Genomic DNA, 16,771 nt, shown 5'->3' on the forward strand with positions numbered 1-16,771 from the left:
CTCATTAGAGTCTCAAACAAAACCACTTTTATTTGTTTTATAAATACTTGTCTTTCTCACATCTTTAGAACAAAGGGTTAAGTGTCCAACTCTTGGTTTTGGCTCATGATCTCAGGGTTGTAAGATTGAGCCCCATGTTGGTCTCTGTGCTGAGCGTGGACCCTGCTTAAGATCCTCTCCCTCTCTCTCTGCCCCTTCCCCTCCACTCATGAAAAAAGAAAAGAACAAAGGGTTTCTAGGCTGAAAAAAACTTTTTAAAAGTTTGAACACTGTTGTTAACAGAATGAAGCCTGGGTTCTATAATGAGACCTTCTGTGATCTGATCACCACTCCAGCAACATACCAGTCACTCCTCATATCAAGCGTTTCAGTAAAGCAACACCTAACATGCTCTTCTCGCTCTGTGCTTTTGCTCATGCTGTCCTCTCTTTTGAATGTTTTTTGTTTCTCCTAAGCAACTCCTCATTTTTCTATATGCTTCCTCTATATCCCTATCATGTTTGGTCACCGCAGTTACATCACTGCACTGCAATGCTTGGGTGATGAGTCTGTCCCATCAACTGGGTTTTGAGCCCCTTAATGGTGAAAGCAGAGTACCAAAAAGTAGAAAGAGCACACAGAGCAGAATCTTTCCCCTCCTCCATAATCAGCAGCAGTTCCTCCATATTTGGAAAAGTCCCCTGTAGTCTCCAGTATTTCCAGAACATCTTTCTCTTCATTTTGTGTTGGAAACCTGGCCCAGCCCTGGTAACATTATCTCCCACAGTCCTCTCACACTTATTTTCTCCAATCCTTTGAACCTCAGGACTGAAGCAGATCTCACCTGATTCTCCAATCTTATGTAAAACAGAAGCCCCTTTTGTGTCTTTGAGCCTCATTTTATTGAACTTTTCTGCCCTTCTCCTTCTGTCTCTCCCTGAAGTCATCTATCAACTATTGGCCAGCAGGTGACTGACACCTGGCCCACAAACTTCCCCTCCTCTTTTCCCTTTTCGATAACATTGTTTCTTTCTTCCTTCTCTTTCTTTCCCTAAACTTTATTCCCTCATCTCTCTTAAGTATAATTTGAAATGTGTATAATTCTGTTTTGACATATGTTTATACAATTATACTAAAATGTACACACATTTATTTAAACAGAAATTCTATTCTAATTATTGGATTGCACTCTTAGTCTTAGCAGCCACTTAGGTTTTATGTGATGTTGTTTGGTTACCTGTAACATTTCTACAACTTTACTATTTTCCATATTAGGAATATCTTCATGAAGCCACTTTGGTATTAGCAATAAGATTCTTCTTTTAATTCTAGGAAATAAAAATGACACATTAGAAGAAACATTTTACTTAAAGATTGGTACAGGCAATCACATAAGAGACCAGGAAATCAACTGGAATGGAATGCATAATAAAGATTAAACTTCCTGAGGCAGATTTCCACCTCTTACTTTAGAAAGTTAAGTGGGAAGTTGACTAAATATCTTTTCAGATTTTCCTCCTCTCTCTATTGCTCTGCTTTTCTCTAATGAGCCAGAACATTTCAAAACACTCACACTAGATTCAAGGTAAGTGGGAGAACCACCCGGGAAGTAAAACTGTATGCCTGTTACATATGGCTAACCATTATGAGCAGATATCACTGTGGAAAGGTTTGGAAAATGTAGGGGATATTTTATAGAGCTTTCCAAGTCGACCATAGCCACAGAAGAATATTGAAGAAGAGAATACCATATAATAAAACTGTATAATTCTAGCTCCTCTAATTCTGAATTTGTACTGATTCCATATAGGGTTGAAGGGATTAGGGGTAGCTCCAAACATTATGTGGTTAGAGTAGGAAGCTGGAGAAGTTGTCCTGCAGTTGTATGGCACAGTGAGAATACTGGTTTTTACTTAGGCTTGTGTGCTTAGTAAGGACCACTGGTTTGTGGTGATGTAAAGAAAAGAGAGAAGCCGTGAGCACCCCACTTCTTCCCCAAGCTACCCTTGGCACTGCCACTGTGTTAGGAGCACGTCCTGCATTTATAGTACAAATTGATTTGGGCAGAGGTTGTAATAAGGACTTAGACTACACTGATCTCTGGCACATTTTTACCCGTAAACAACGTGAACAGCCTTGTTTATCTGTATAAGCAGGTTTTCTAAGGACTTTTACTGAGTAAAAACCAAAATGCTAACTGAACTTTGCTCACTCAATTTGACCTTGAACTGTAGGGTAAAAATAATTTCTTAACACATATTTATACAATGTTTTATGATTCAGCTTTTTTACTAATTCACACTCTCCTTCTATACCTAAAATTAGACCAAATTAGTAAGTTCATGCTGTTACAGAAAAGTTTTTATACAGCATGCTGATATAGTGAGAACATTTATGTATACACACACACACACACACACACACACACACATATATGTCTACCCATTCTTGGTTTCATTTTAAAACGTTTTGCCCTTGGTTTTCCAGTTTTGTTTCTGAAGTAAGGCTTTTATAAGTAATGTATAATTATAGTAAATAACAGTGTCTGCTTATATATAAAATAGTTGCATTCAAATTATCTCGTTTCATTTATCTTTTTAAAAGGAATGCTTATTTAAATAATTAGCAAAAAATGGTCCTATTTTCATTGTCCTATTTGTCATTGCCAACTGAAAATTAATTTTTAGGTTATTAATAACAAACAATGCTATTTAAAATTTCAAAGTATCTTTGAATAATAACAAATTTAATATTTTTATGTCATACAAGTTCAAACATTAAGATGTTGGTAGGGGCCTTATAATCAAGTATATTTTTAAAACAGAGTTTTGTATTAGTTTGCCCATCTCATAATGATATCAGGGATATATTTATTAATGGGTAAGTTAATTTTGAAATATTACTAACTTCTGAGAAAAAGCCTAATTTTAAAGCCTAATTTTAAAAAAATCACAAGTGTACCTTACTTAGACTTGCTCATTCTATATCTTATTGCATTTTGATTATACATTTAAAAGAAAGAAAGAGTATCCTCATGAAGCAAGTAATGGCAAAAAAAGAGAAACTCAGTGCCGGTTAGGCAAAGAAATTTGTATGATTAAAATTTGTGAGTCATTAGCTTACAGTTGTTTGCCACATCAAACAACTCCAGTCTATTAACAGATTAGAAATACTCAACACATCTAATAAACTTAGGAAATTGAAGGCAAGGTCTCATTTATCTATAGTAGGCATAGATCTTTACTAATTCCATATTGGAAAACAGCGATTGAAAGAGGCCAACGAGAATGGACCTGGGAGCTGAATGCTAAAACACCCACACAACTGGTATCAAAGTGACAAATTCAGAGGTTGCCACACTTCTCTTCATTCATGCTGATTCAGAGGATTTGTTTGGGTAGAATTTGAGGCTGGTTATGACCTAACCATTTAAAAGAATCCAGGCACAGTGAGCAGGCTGTGTAGTGAAGGAGAGAACATGGGTTGTGATGTCAGCTGGGTCTAGGTTCCTGGCTTAATGCTTAGTGACCATGGGCTGACCAGTTAACCTCTTGAAGCCTAAAGTAAGTGATCTGTAAAATAGGCCTTTGGGTTTTCCTGGAGGTCATCAGGAGGATTAAACGAACAACATGGGTCAGGTGGTTGGCATAAATTGGTAATCATTGAACACTGTTCCTTTAATTTTTTTCTTTCTCTGATTAAAAATGTTGATGGGTTTTCCTAATAAATAACTGAATTGACTAGATTGGCTACATGTGGTCTAAGTCAGAAAACAGAAATTCTACAGAAACCTACCCAGTTCGGATTGATCTGTTAAATATCCCAATCAAAGAAAGAATTGACAACATAGCAGCAAAGAAGATCATTCCCAATAAAAGTCCAATGTCTTGTTGCCTGTTGTCTGAAGAAAAAAAAATAACTTTAGCTAAGGATTAGTGTCCATGGGATGTCAGAATCATTGTTTCCTCTACTCCGCACAAAGCAAAAGTCATTAATCTCAAAGGAAAAAGGGAAGGGGAGAACATATTTAGCTTTTATGTTGGGTTGTGTTTACAGTGACTGTCCTTCCAAACTGCACAACAATACCTTTTTCCTGAGAAAATTGGGCCGTATGTATTTGGTATCAGTGGGTTTCTAGAAATGCAGCTCTGGCAAATGTGGTTAACATCTCCCACTTTTTCTGAGCTTGTGCATGCATATTTTATATAAAAGGGTTTAGTGATGTACCTCATTTGTTTTGTCTGACACAAGTGAGAATTCCCAGTTGCTGGTAACAGAGTCTAAAACTGGCCACAATCACAACTGAGGGTTTTTTGGGGGGTTTTCTTTTTAACCTTTTGAGTAAGATAGAAGTTATATAGAACTTGTCACCATTCTTCAAAATTTATTGTTCATGAATTTTCTTCTGCTGAGAAAGGATATTTGCTCTACTTAAAACAATATATAAGAAGGAAATTTAAATTGCTATATAACTTGCACTTACATTTTATCTTAAAAACAATTCTTGCATTTTGAAGCATCAATTAATCACCTCTAATCTTTAAATAATTAACATGATCTATTCAACACATGTTACCTATGAGTCTCCCTAGTACATGAAAAAAAATCTTGTTTTCTATTTTCAAATATAGACTATCATTGAGACGTAACTATCATGCTGGAGTTTGTTCTGAGTGATGATGGGTATTGGCCTCCTTTCCATCCTTATTCCTTTCTTTCTCACTCCCTTTACCAAATGTTTATCAGATACTTACCATGTGGCAGACACTTCACTGGCTCTACCCTCATTATTTCCCACCTGTACCCGACAGACACTTGGGGGTCTCCAAGCTGCCTGGTCCCTCTACTAAAGCCAACTGATGTGCACGGACCAGGCTACTGTAGCTTAGCTTACACCAAAGTCCAGGGGCCAGGGATGGGGAGTGGGGACTGGGTGCCTCAGTCGGTTAAGCATCTGACTTTGGTTCAGGTCCTGGGATCTCAGGGTCCTGGGATCAAGCCCCACAACCAGCCCACATCCAGCCTGCACATTGGACTCTGGACTCCGTGCTCAGCAGGGAGTCTGTTTGAGGATTTTCTCTTTCTCTCTCCCTCTGCTCCTCCTTCAGCTCACACTCCTCAGCATGTTCTCTCTCTCTCTCTCTCTCAAATAATTAAGACTTAAAAAAAAAAATCACCAAAGTCCCAAGGGAGATATGGAATTAGTGTTTTTCTAGAACTAAAACTCTATTGCTAAAGATTTCACACAACTAATGGGAGGTAGGGGGTGTCACATATCTTTGGGTATTAATGCCTGGGAGAGAATAGAGAATTCCCACAATAAAATGGGGCCAGGAGGCCAGGCATAGGGGTATAAAGATAGATACAGCAGAGTGATCAAGAGACAACTGGAGATACGTGGGTTCATATTGGGTTCTGCTCTTTAACAGCCCTGTAGCCCCAAGGCATAATTATAAGCTTGCTGAAACTCAAGTTTCCTCTTCTGTAAAATAGAGATCATAGCACCTATCTAATAGAGCTGCTGTAAGCTCCTGGCCTCCCTAGTTCCCACAGAAATATCAAGGTGCAGGCCTGGGTAGGCATCTGTAATTAAGGATCTGAACTGGGCCTAAGTATTTGGTTCATTGATTTTCATGTACACATTCAGAGCGGCCTCACCTTGCTTCATGTTTCTTTATAATACTTAACTTCCACCTGATTCTTGTCTTCTTGTTCTGTTTATTGTTTTTCTCCCCATCTGTCTAAAATGGAAGCTCCATGAAGATAGGGGCCATATTCTTTTTTTTTTTTCACTGCTGATTCCCCACCCAAAACAGTGCCTGGCACACAGTAGTTGTTTAATGAATATTTGTTGAATAAGTGAATGAAAGTCTGAAGAATGTCAATGTAGTCTTCAAAGATTCTGATACTATTCCTCCCAGATTTCTATGCAGGGAGATAAATGGTCTACCAGTGGTCAGAGGTGAAATAGTTATACCTAAAGTTTTTCAATTTGAAATTTCTATTTATTTTTTTTTGAAATTTCTATTTAGAGTTATATTTGTCCATTGCACAACCTGATCTCATAATTTTTTATGCCTAAAACATTTAGGTAAGATCATCAAAGGAAAATACTGAATCCTACTAACAAAACAGGAACTGATTTGTACAAGAGAAAGAACACAGATTTCAGGATTTGAAAAACAGGATTTGAATTTTAGTCTGTCACTTAGTGTGACCTTGGACAAGTTTCTCAGCCTCTCTGAGCTCCAGTTTTCCTATCTATAAAATAGATATATAATACTTTTCTCCCTTGGTTGTTTTGAAAATTGAACAAATGATGTATACAACTTCCTAGTACATGGTACATACTCAAATAATGTTTTTTAAGAAGGAGTTTTGGGGTCTTGAACCTCAGCACCCATTGAAATGAAAATGTATCTACCCCATATCAAAAGCTGGCAAAGTCCACCTAAACCATTCCTGACATTCAGTTTTAAGTGGATCTTTATTATTTCTCTCTATAAGCATACGGCATATCTTATTATCAAGAAGTTTATGCCTGACATGATTTTTCAGTTGGAAGATTCAAATGGATAATTAGTAAAGACTACTCAGAAAACCTAAGTAGCATTTTCTTACCAGAAGTAAGATGTCCTTTAAAGATGGAAGCAATCAGAAGCTCAGAATTCTGAGTATCATGTTGGAATGATTTCACTGTAACCTGGGGAACTTAAACAAAAAGAAAATAGGGTGAGCTTCTTCATTTTGCATTCAGGTTACCCAAATTCCTAAAAGAGTTTCTTCACTTGTTTGGAGATGATTAAAGTATACTTTAATAGGCTTGAAAGTGGAATAAAAGGAAAGGCCTTCGAGTATGTGTGTCTTTTCATCTTTTTATTTAATTGGGAAAATCCTAAAGAAGGAAACACTGAAAGGACAATAAAAACTACCTAGAGTTTGTTAAACTTCATGGTGTATCCTCTAATTTCATGAGGCTTCTAGGCAAAGAATACCAAGGAGCTTTATTTAATTCACTGACCAAAAAAATGCACAACAGGTCTCTACTTGATTCCTTCCAATAAATGATGCAATAAAGTTTAGGTTTCCTTAAGAGCCTCCAAGATACGTCACTTTTGCCTTTGCATAATCTTTGAGATACTGCTGGCGAACAGTATCTTGGCTCTATATAAGAAGCCCAATTTTGATTAGCAGACACTTTGAGGTTATAGCACAGGGGTGGAATGCTATTAATGACTTCCCTCTGCTCCTTTCCCACTGGCGAAGATCCTGGCCAGCCCTGTCTAGTCATAAAGACTGTCAGGACATGGCTAATGAAAGCTTCTGACCAGGGTGTGGTGAGCAGTCTTGGCAGCTAACTCACTTTCAGTCTGAACCCAAGAGACCTGGAGCTTTCATACCCATTTCCTCCCTCCTGATAATTAAAAGCTCCCAGAGGTGACTTCAAGGATACTGTTCTTCCAGCTGACAAAAGATATTCCTGAAAACAGTTCTAAGCTCTGAATTCCCAAGAATGCCTCAAACCCTATTTGTTCAGTTATTCTGATTTCAGTGTTCACATTTTTTCTTTTTGAAGAATTACTTGGGGGGGGGGGCAGGGAGAAATCATATCTTGAGGGAGCCTTGATCGCCACCGTGATATCACGGCTTATATAATAGGCTGTGTGGCCCAGATAACTCTCTTTGAGAAAAAGATCATGGGGTTTCAATACAAAGGTTCCTATGGTCTTTGGAAACTTTTGGAAAAGGTCCATCTGGGTGCAGGCACAGGCTCAGTAGTTTTCTAAGACAACGGGTAGAGAATTTTAGAAGGTGAAAACGCAAGAAGAACCAAAAGTTCTTTCCTGTGTTTTATTGTCTTCTTTACAGCAAGAGGAAGATGTTGCACTGTGAATTGTGACAGATTGGAAATTCTTTCTGGCTTCTTAATGCTTCAGTAAGTCTCTTTTGTTCCCAAGTATTTGGTTCCATCAAACTCTGGGAGCAAGCTTATGCCCCAATGGTCACTGCCAGATTCATTCATCTAAATTAGTATTTTGTAGGCTGAGGTTCATTCTTGGGGAGCCCCAGCAGGAGTCTGCATCTGAAATTTTAAGACTAGAAATATTATATTAAAATGTACATGATTTTCAACTTGGCAAGATCTTGGTTTTATATCAATGTTGCTAGATTATTTTTGTTTTCACTTTCATTATTTTAAAATTAGCATTTTTATTTAAAAGTAATATGTGGTGCTGTGGCTTTTAATGCAGGTTAACTCTGTTGTATAAACTACAGGTGATTATTTAGCAATGAAACTTCAGTTATTAATTTGCTTCATATAAAAATAATGTTCAAAAAAAAAAATAAAAATAAAAATAATGTTCATATCTAACTAGGGCTTTATTAGCCCTAATAGGAGAATAAACACAATCACCCTTCAGGGTCTTTTTGTTATAGTTTCAAATCAACCAGGTGCATTAATTTAAATTAGATTAAAGTCATTTAAAAGGAGATGGTTAATTGTTAGAGAGTAATTTCCCAAAGAATCAGATATCTGAAGTGAGACAATTTATAAACAAGATTGTCAGAGAAGAAATCAAGCCAATGACAAAATTTTTAAACATAGGACTGGAATGAAACCATGTAGACTATATTCTTCATGGTATACTGCCTCCAAGTGGCTAGGTCATTTGTTTTAAATCATATGTAATATTTATCATTATAAAAGCAGTAACCTTAAGAGAGAAAAGTATTTTAAGAGGAAAAATGGTGAGAAAAAGAACCATCCCTAATTCTATCCCCTTAAGCCACTTGCTGTTACTATTTTATAGTATTTCCAAGTATTTTGACACAGAAAAGCGTTCACAAACACAGAATGATGTACACACACTCAGAACCTTTATAACTAAAAAAAAAATGGTTTCTATTAGCTCTAATTATCAGTGTGTTGCCTAATGTGCTAGAAAAATCTCATAATATTTTCATTATTAAATTAATATCTGTGGCCTATCTCCATAATGAGACAATTCTATCCCTGTTTCTCTCACAGCATATACCTCCTGAAGATACTCAGAAACTCAAATATCTCTAATTTGAGATATCTCTAATAAGAATTTTTATATACCATATATAAACTGGTATTGGACTTTAGAATTAGTCTTTCCAAAGATAATGTGTTTAAACAAAATTTAGAAGGAATTTAAAATAGTTTTAAACAAAAAAAGTAGTTTCCATTCTTGAACAAGACTAGAAACATATAACATAACTACATTCTGTGCCCTATCAGATGCCAGCCTATTTTAATCAAATCTGTTCAAAAGTGCTTGGTTTTAGTCATAATGTATTTCATCTGTTTCTGAGGGATGATACCAAATCTGTCTCCTGAGTCTTTCCTTCTATGCCTATACCATGGGGCAAAGTATGTTTTATCATTCTTTTTTTTTTAAAGATTTTTATTTATTTATTCATGAGACACACAGACACACACACACACACACACACACACAGAGAGAGAGAGAGAGAGAGAGAGACCCAGGCAGAGGGAGAAGCAGGAACTTAGGCTTAATAGTAATAATAGCAATAACTAATGCTTCATGCAGGGAGCCCGACGTGGGACTCAATCCCAGGTCTTCAGGATCACACCCTGGGCTGAAGGCAGCGCTAAACTGCTGAGCCACCCGGGTTGCCCTTATTATTCTTTTTAAGTGACCATTCATTGAGTACTGATTATGCTCCAGGTAATGTACTAGACTTTACATGCTTTCTGTCATTTAACGCTAAACAGGTAAAAAATACTATTGTCCACATTTCATGGATGAAGAAACAAAGGCGTAAAAAGGATAGATGACTCAAAGAGTGAAAATTCCCATCCAGTCCTGACACTTAGCTTGTACTAGTCACTGGCTCTATTAATTAATGACCTCACTTCTGCAGCAGCATGGCCTCAGATGGGACAACTCAGTCAGCCCTGCAACCAGCTGCTCCCATGGTAAGACTTAGCCATTGCTCCTCCAGGGGCTGGCCACGGTTTATTAGAGCTGCCTGGCCTTGCAGGACTCCAGCCCACACCACAGTGGGCTATAGTTGGCCTGACCCATTTAGCGCTGATTCGTAGAATCTTCCAGCCCACAGTTATTTCCTTCTACAAGTCAACTATTTTCTTTGATTTTACAAGCAAGGCACACTAATTATAGGATGCTTGAAAAGTATGGAAGAGTATGGAGAAGAAAGTACAATTTTATATTTGTTCACAAACTAGAAGCAATCATTTTTTTGTTAACAGTCTTGTGTGTATATATTTGTACCTAGTGGAAATCGTGCTCTTTATTAAATGTTGTGTCTTAGTTTTTCTTTCTTTCAATATTATGTCATGAATATTTCCTCATTTTATTAAAAATTGTTCAAAACTGTCATACTGATAGCAATTTAATATTTCATCATGTTTGTACTATATTTGTATTTCATTTGTTTGTACTATATTTGTCCTATTGAGAAACTGTATAGCTTAGTGGTTTCAAATGCCATCTTTAGATTCAGATAAGACTCAGTTCAAATCCTGGCTCTACCACTTGGAGTTGCATGGCTCTAGGTCAGTTGCTTAACCCCTCTTCATTTGTAAAATGGGATAGTAACAGCACTTCCCCCCTGAGATCTAATGGGATAGTTCATATTAAGCACTTAGTACTGTGCCTTACACAAATTAAAAGCTTAACAAGCATTAGTTATTGCTATTATTACTATTATTAGATTGTTTCCAAATTCTTACTACTATAATTAGTTTTTGGATAAATATCATTGTACATAAATCTTTTTTTCCATATCTCTCTTTATTTCCTAAGGCTAGATTTCTGTTAGTGGAATTACTGGTCTAAAGGGTATGAACATTTATAAGTCTTCTTTATTTACTTTTGCTTTTACCAGTCTTGGTGTCATGCTACCTGAAGCCTACATCTTAAAGGCTTTGACCAAAGTTGGTACAGGGATCTTTCTAGATCTTTCTTTCACTAGGTTCTAGATACAGGAGGAATCATATTAAAAGAGACAAAGGGTGTTTTTCAAGATATTTTTCTTAAAACATAAACATCTCCTTAGGTTCTCTCTTTCTAATCTCCTTCTTCTAATAATCTCAGCTGTTTCACAGTGTTTATGTGCTATCTCCCCAGATTAATTTGGTTCTAGGATTGGAATTCAACATTATTGGGCTAAGGGTAAGGATTTGACACTAGTCTGAGTCAGTTGGCAAAAACAGAAGAGAGTGGCCAGACCTATCAAATAGGCACCCAAAGCCCAGGGCAGGGAAAATGATATGTCAGAACAAACTCATTACCACACTAGAAAAACAAGTTAGACGATGAATCATTTCATGAGTTACAGTGTCATCCTTGTATATTAAGGATAGGAGGGTGCGCCTAGGTGTATTCAAGGGATTATCTTCTTGCTTATGTTCCTCAGCTCTAAGTACTTGGTATGCACAGGGAGAAGGTAAGGAAGATAAATATATGTATTGTGACCACATGTTTTAAAAAAAAGATTAAGAAGAGGTAAGAGTAAAAAAGCAGCAGCCAACCCAGGAAATTTTCCTAAGGCACATGGAATACATAGAGGAAGGGGGTCTGAAGGGGGTCTAACAAACTATGTGCACGGGCAGCTTCCAAGTCCTACTCAGTAGTTTAAGATTCTTCAAAAGTGCAACTTTGCTCTCAAGCATAGCACATGCCTATTCCTCAGTCTGAATAGTCTAGTAGACATTTGCCATTTTTAAGTTGTCCAACACCAGGACGTACTTCTTTGTGGGCATTCTAAAACAGGGAAGAAGCAGGTAAGGCTTCCCACTGTAGAAGCCTCAATGGAACAAAGACTTCTCTTCATTGCCAGAAAGTAGCTACAAGTGGATGACCTAAACCTACCTGCTCAGATGCTTTCCTTCCTCCACTGGCACAGAACACTCAGCTCCAGGAAATTACTTATAGTAGCAGTTATATCCAGAGTCTGGTAACAGTTGCACCACGGGGCATCCAGGCAGGGCAGGGCAGGCAGTGGCGTGACCACAGTGCCAGCTGCAGTGTCCTCACCGGATTCTTTCCAGGCTCCAATTTTGGCTGTGGTTCTGGCTTCTGCTGTCCCTTGTATCCTACTCATGAACATTTTGCTGGCCCTCCTACTGATTTTTATCTATTTTTCCAATAATTCATTTTTTGCTTAAGAGAAACAGTTTGATTTCTTTGCTGGCATCAAATCACAATGATTAGTAAAAATTGCAATAATAGGTAGTGGGGTAGATAGGTGAGGAGATGTGGTAGGACAAATAGTGACCTCTCTACCCCCAAAAAATGTCCATGTCCCAATCCTTGGAACCTTTGAGTTTATATGTATTTATATAATTTATATAGCAAATATTTATTTGCTACATTTATATTTAGCTATATTTATATGTAATTGTTATAATTATATTAAATTCACAAAGGAATATTTATGTATGAATTATATTTATATAGCAAATATACATTTATATATATTTATATAATTTATATAGCAAAAGGGACTTGATTGAGATAGGGAAATTGTCCTAGATTATAGGGGTAGGTCCAAATGAAATCCTAAGAGTCCTTACAAGAAGGCAGGAGGGTCAAAGTCAGAGAAAGAGATTGGAAGATACTATGCTTCTGGCTTTGAAAATGGAAGATGGAGCCACAAGCCAAGAAATGAGGGCAACCTCTAGAATCTGGGAAAGGCAGTGAAGCTGATTCTTTCCTAGAGCCTCCAGAAAGAACATAGCCTTGCTGATATCTTAACTTTAGCCCAGTGATACTAATTTTGGATTTCCCACCTCCAGAATTATAAAATAATAAATTGTATTGTTTTAAGCCACATGCTATGTGGCTCAAGTTTGTAATAACTTGTTAAAGTAACAATAAGAAAAAAAGTAACAATAGGAAACTAACACAGAAGATTATTACTTCCTCACAGAAAAGCATAATCTTTATTCTTTATTAGTGAATATTGTGAATCTCAGAGAGATTATAAAACTCTTACACATTATTGTTTTATTCTACAGAGCTATGATACTTTATTAGGAATAGGACATGAGGAAGATTAAAAGGATCCAGAGGACAACTTGAAACTAATTAGTATTTCAGGGAACATTGTGTGTCTGTTTAACCTGGTTTAGTAACCATGAATCTACACATTTATAATTCATCTAAATGTGAAGGAATCAGAAACCCCTAATTACAAGTAATGGAATTTTTGAAAAGTACAGTTCTGTGTACCAGCCTTTAATCTGCATTCTTTTTAATATCACTGATATTTAGTTCCACTGACATAACATTTGTTTTTTCTCTTGTACTCCCTAAAAGTTCTGAAAAATTAATGTGAATCTTTAAAGTCATTGGTAGTACAACAGCCAATGGTGATTTGTGAGAACAAAACACACTGTGGTTTAAAATCTTGCTCATACTTGCCTTCCTCTGGAGAATTGTCAAAAAAAGAATAATATGATTTCTCTGGGAATCTTTCCTACTTCAAGTAGCAATTCAAGCAAGTTAATTAATCATTATGAAATGTGACTGCCCTTCCCTCAGGCCTCTGACTTGTCATTAAAGGGATTATGGAGACTGGGCCTTTCTTTCATTGCAAAGAGACTTGTATTACAGCAAAGTTGGACAACACCCTGATCAGAAGTCATCTTTTCACTTTTTTTGGTATCAGTAGTAGTGAATTTAGGAAACTGACTTTCACATGTTCAGTGTTGGTTTTCTATACTCACAAATTATCTTTTCGTCTTTGGGGCTTTTTCTGTACTGCTTAAAGACCCCAGGAATTTTTTTTATAGTGACTTTCCAGGTTGGTGGTTTAGAAGCTCCAACTTTAGCAGCCCTTAGTGGTTCTCATAGCCTCATCCAAAGCTTTACATCCAGAAGCAGGGCAGGGTCTAGGCAGAGGGGGTCATGTGGGACATGATGGCACAGTGGTCCTACATCCTGTGATTCTGGGAATCCGGGGCTGCTCAGCAGACTCAGGGTGGGTGGGGTGCTCAGCAACTTCAGGAAGCGGTGGGCAGGAGGAAGAGGAAGCCAAGAGGTGACCAGATAGCACTAGAGATAACAGCCTGAAATTCTCATGTACCCACCCTGTTCTGATCCCCAAAACCACTATTACTAAGGCTATGGCTTCGGCAATCAGGTCTCCCCGATTCTGTTCACATTTCCTGCCCACACCCTATGTCATTTTTCATGACACTTCTCTCTCTTAAAGGGTGTGTCTAACCCCTAGAGCAGTGGTTCTTACACTTTGTTTCAGAAATATCACTTGACTGGAGGCTCAGCAATCTGCATTTTAAACTAATATCCAAGTTTTTCTAGTGCAGTTGGGCCACAGACCCCACTCTGAGAAGTACTGCTTTCTAGACATTTTATTGAACCAAGACCAGCTGGAAAAACACATTATGAATTTCCCAGTGGAGGTCCTGTCCTTAAGAGAATCACCTTTTCCACTTATACTTTGTCTTCATCTCAGATTGTCCCATCCTATTCCCTATTCTCCTCTCTCCTGTGGTTTTATTTTCATTGCCATAACCCAAACCTGCTTCCATACCTTATATTCAGGCCCATATAAAATTAGTCAATAGCATCCTGTGATTCCCTCTTTTCTCATGTTTTTGCATTTTCCTAACAGACATTACATTAAAAGTGAAGTTCTCCTGGTGTTGTTTTATTATTAGCTAATGTATAAAGGAGGATTTGGTTCCATGGCTGAGGGGAGGTTGACACAGGGCCCAATTAGGTCTCTGAGGAAGACCAGCAAAGTTATAGCGAGGTTGCTGGTATCTCACAGGATGTGTTTTGCCCTGGCTTTACTGTTACCAGCTTTGTAACATTTGGCAAAATTGCTTAATGCCCCTGGGCCTCATCTTCTTAATCTGTACAATTGGAATAAAACTTTTATAGGGCTTTAGTGATGAGTAAAGAACAATATGTACATATGTAAAACATGTACATTTTATATATAAAATGCTTACCACAGTACCAAACACATAGTAAACATCCAATAAATGTTAGCTATTGTTTATTTATATTATTTATATTTATATATTTTATATATAACATAATACAATTTATGTAATATATTAAATTATGTGTACTATGTAAATTATATTTAATATAGGTTATTTTATGTGCTATTATTTGCATACACTATTTATACCAGGATAAAAAATATGGATCTCCAAACTAGAGAAACTTCTTCAGTGTGTTTCCTAAGCCTGATATTATATTCTGAGGTTTATTATTTTCCTTTTTTAGTATAAGACTTTGCTTTCCATTAAAGTCCAAATACTCTAAGGAAGGAAAACAGAATAAGTTTAATAAATCACCTAATTCTTATTATAAATGGGTTTGTTCAGGTTATTTGTTTTTTTGGAGATCAGGTTTTTATTTTTTATTTTTTTTTAAAGACTTTATCTATCTATTTATTTGAGACAGAGAGAGACAGACAGACAGACAGAGACACACAGGCAGAGGGAGAAGCAGGCTCCATGCAGGGAGCCCGATGTGGGACTCCATCCCAGGTCTCCAGGATCAGGCCCTGGGCTGAAGGTGGCGCTAAAACCACTGAGCCACCCAGGCTGCCCGAGATCAGGTTTTTAAAGACCAAGGAAAGTGATACAGAAGAATGCTGGGGTCTGCAGGGGAAGCCATATCTACTGCATGATTTGTCCAGCAGTACTATCTAGGCATAATTTTGAAAACACATTGCTTTGAGATAAATCACTTCAGTGAAACATCCATAAGGATTTTAGAGAGTAAAATAGCAAATTCCTGCATGAAGGGATCATTGTTGCCTGAATTGTCTTCATAAATAAATGAAACTTTAATTAGTGGAAAAAATTGGCTGGCCAAAAGCCCCATTATCAAACAAGTTGGTTAACTGAAGTATTATAGAAATTGTATATCTTTTAATTCTTTTGATTATGACACAATTCAAACAGTTGTGAGGTTTGATTCTTACTGCCTTTATATTTATAGTGCTGGCATTTATTTTTTTATGATTGCTTTTATCGACTGTCTTCTCTAAAAGTCAGAGATCTTTGTCTCCTTTGTTAACAGAGATTCTGTGAGTACGTAGCAAGTGGCTGGTGCATGGTAGAGGCTATTTGAATATTTCATGTATGACTAAATGAATGGCTGTCTTTTCCTAGATATCTTTTTAAAAAGCAATTAATATTAAAGATTTATTAAAAAGCAATTTGGCAACTTGCATCAAGCATTTTAAAATGTGCTTAAGTCTTGATTCAATAAGATCTAAACCCTTAAGGAGAGTTTATATAAAGAGCTATTTCAAGAAGTTTATTGAAAATGGAAAAAAATGGATAAACCTAGATATTGTTGAAATAGGGAAATGACTCAATGTTTTACAGTACATCCATACACTGTGTAGCCATTAAACAGGTTTTTTAACTCAACAAGATAGACTAAGTAAGAAAATCAGGATATAAAACAATATACACATCACAACATCAATCATTTAAAAAATGACAAAGACAAGATACCTATGATTTTACTTATATGTGGAATAAAAAAAAACAAAACAAATGAACAAACAAACGACTTCTCTTAAATACAAAGAACTGGTGGTTGCCAGAGGGGAGTTGGGGGGGATGGGTGAAATAGATAAAGGAATTAAGAGGTACAAACTTCCAGCTATAAAATGAATAAGTCATTGAGATGAAAAGTATAAGATAGGGAATATAGTAAATAATATTGTAATAACATATCATGACATACTAACTACTTATCATGGTGAGCACTGAGTA

At 36.7% G+C, this 16,771-nt stretch overlaps 1 protein-coding gene and 1 long non-coding RNA gene across 2 annotated transcripts in view; one reads left to right on the forward strand and one right to left on the reverse strand.

The window, feature by feature from the left end:
* The window catches only part of IL23R (interleukin 23 receptor), a 65,592-nt gene that overhangs the window by 7,778 nt on the left and 41,043 nt on the right, over positions 1 to 16,771 (reverse strand). Inside the window, exons 8-10 of the mRNA XM_025428076.3 lie at positions 6,601 to 6,690; positions 3,775 to 3,880; positions 1,217 to 1,307 (exon numbers count right to left, since the gene is read on the reverse strand). Coding sequence (XP_025283861.1) covers positions 1,217 to 1,307; positions 3,775 to 3,880; positions 6,601 to 6,690 — 287 coding nt within the window. The remainder of the gene's footprint in view (positions 1 to 1,216; positions 1,308 to 3,774; positions 3,881 to 6,600; positions 6,691 to 16,771) is intronic.
* LOC112647202 (uncharacterized) overlaps positions 3,436 to 16,771 on the forward strand; it is a 38,239-nt gene continuing 24,903 nt past the window's right edge. Inside the window, exons 1-2 of the long non-coding RNA XR_003128184.3 lie at positions 3,436 to 3,542; positions 7,849 to 7,915. This is a non-coding gene — a long non-coding RNA (uncharacterized LOC112647202). The remainder of the gene's footprint in view (positions 3,543 to 7,848; positions 7,916 to 16,771) is intronic.

The sequence above is a fragment of the Canis lupus genome, chromosome 5 (genome assembly GCF_003254725.2).
Source record: "Canis lupus dingo isolate Sandy chromosome 5, ASM325472v2, whole genome shotgun sequence".
Classification (NCBI taxonomy): Eukaryota; Metazoa; Chordata; class Mammalia; order Carnivora; family Canidae; genus Canis; species Canis lupus.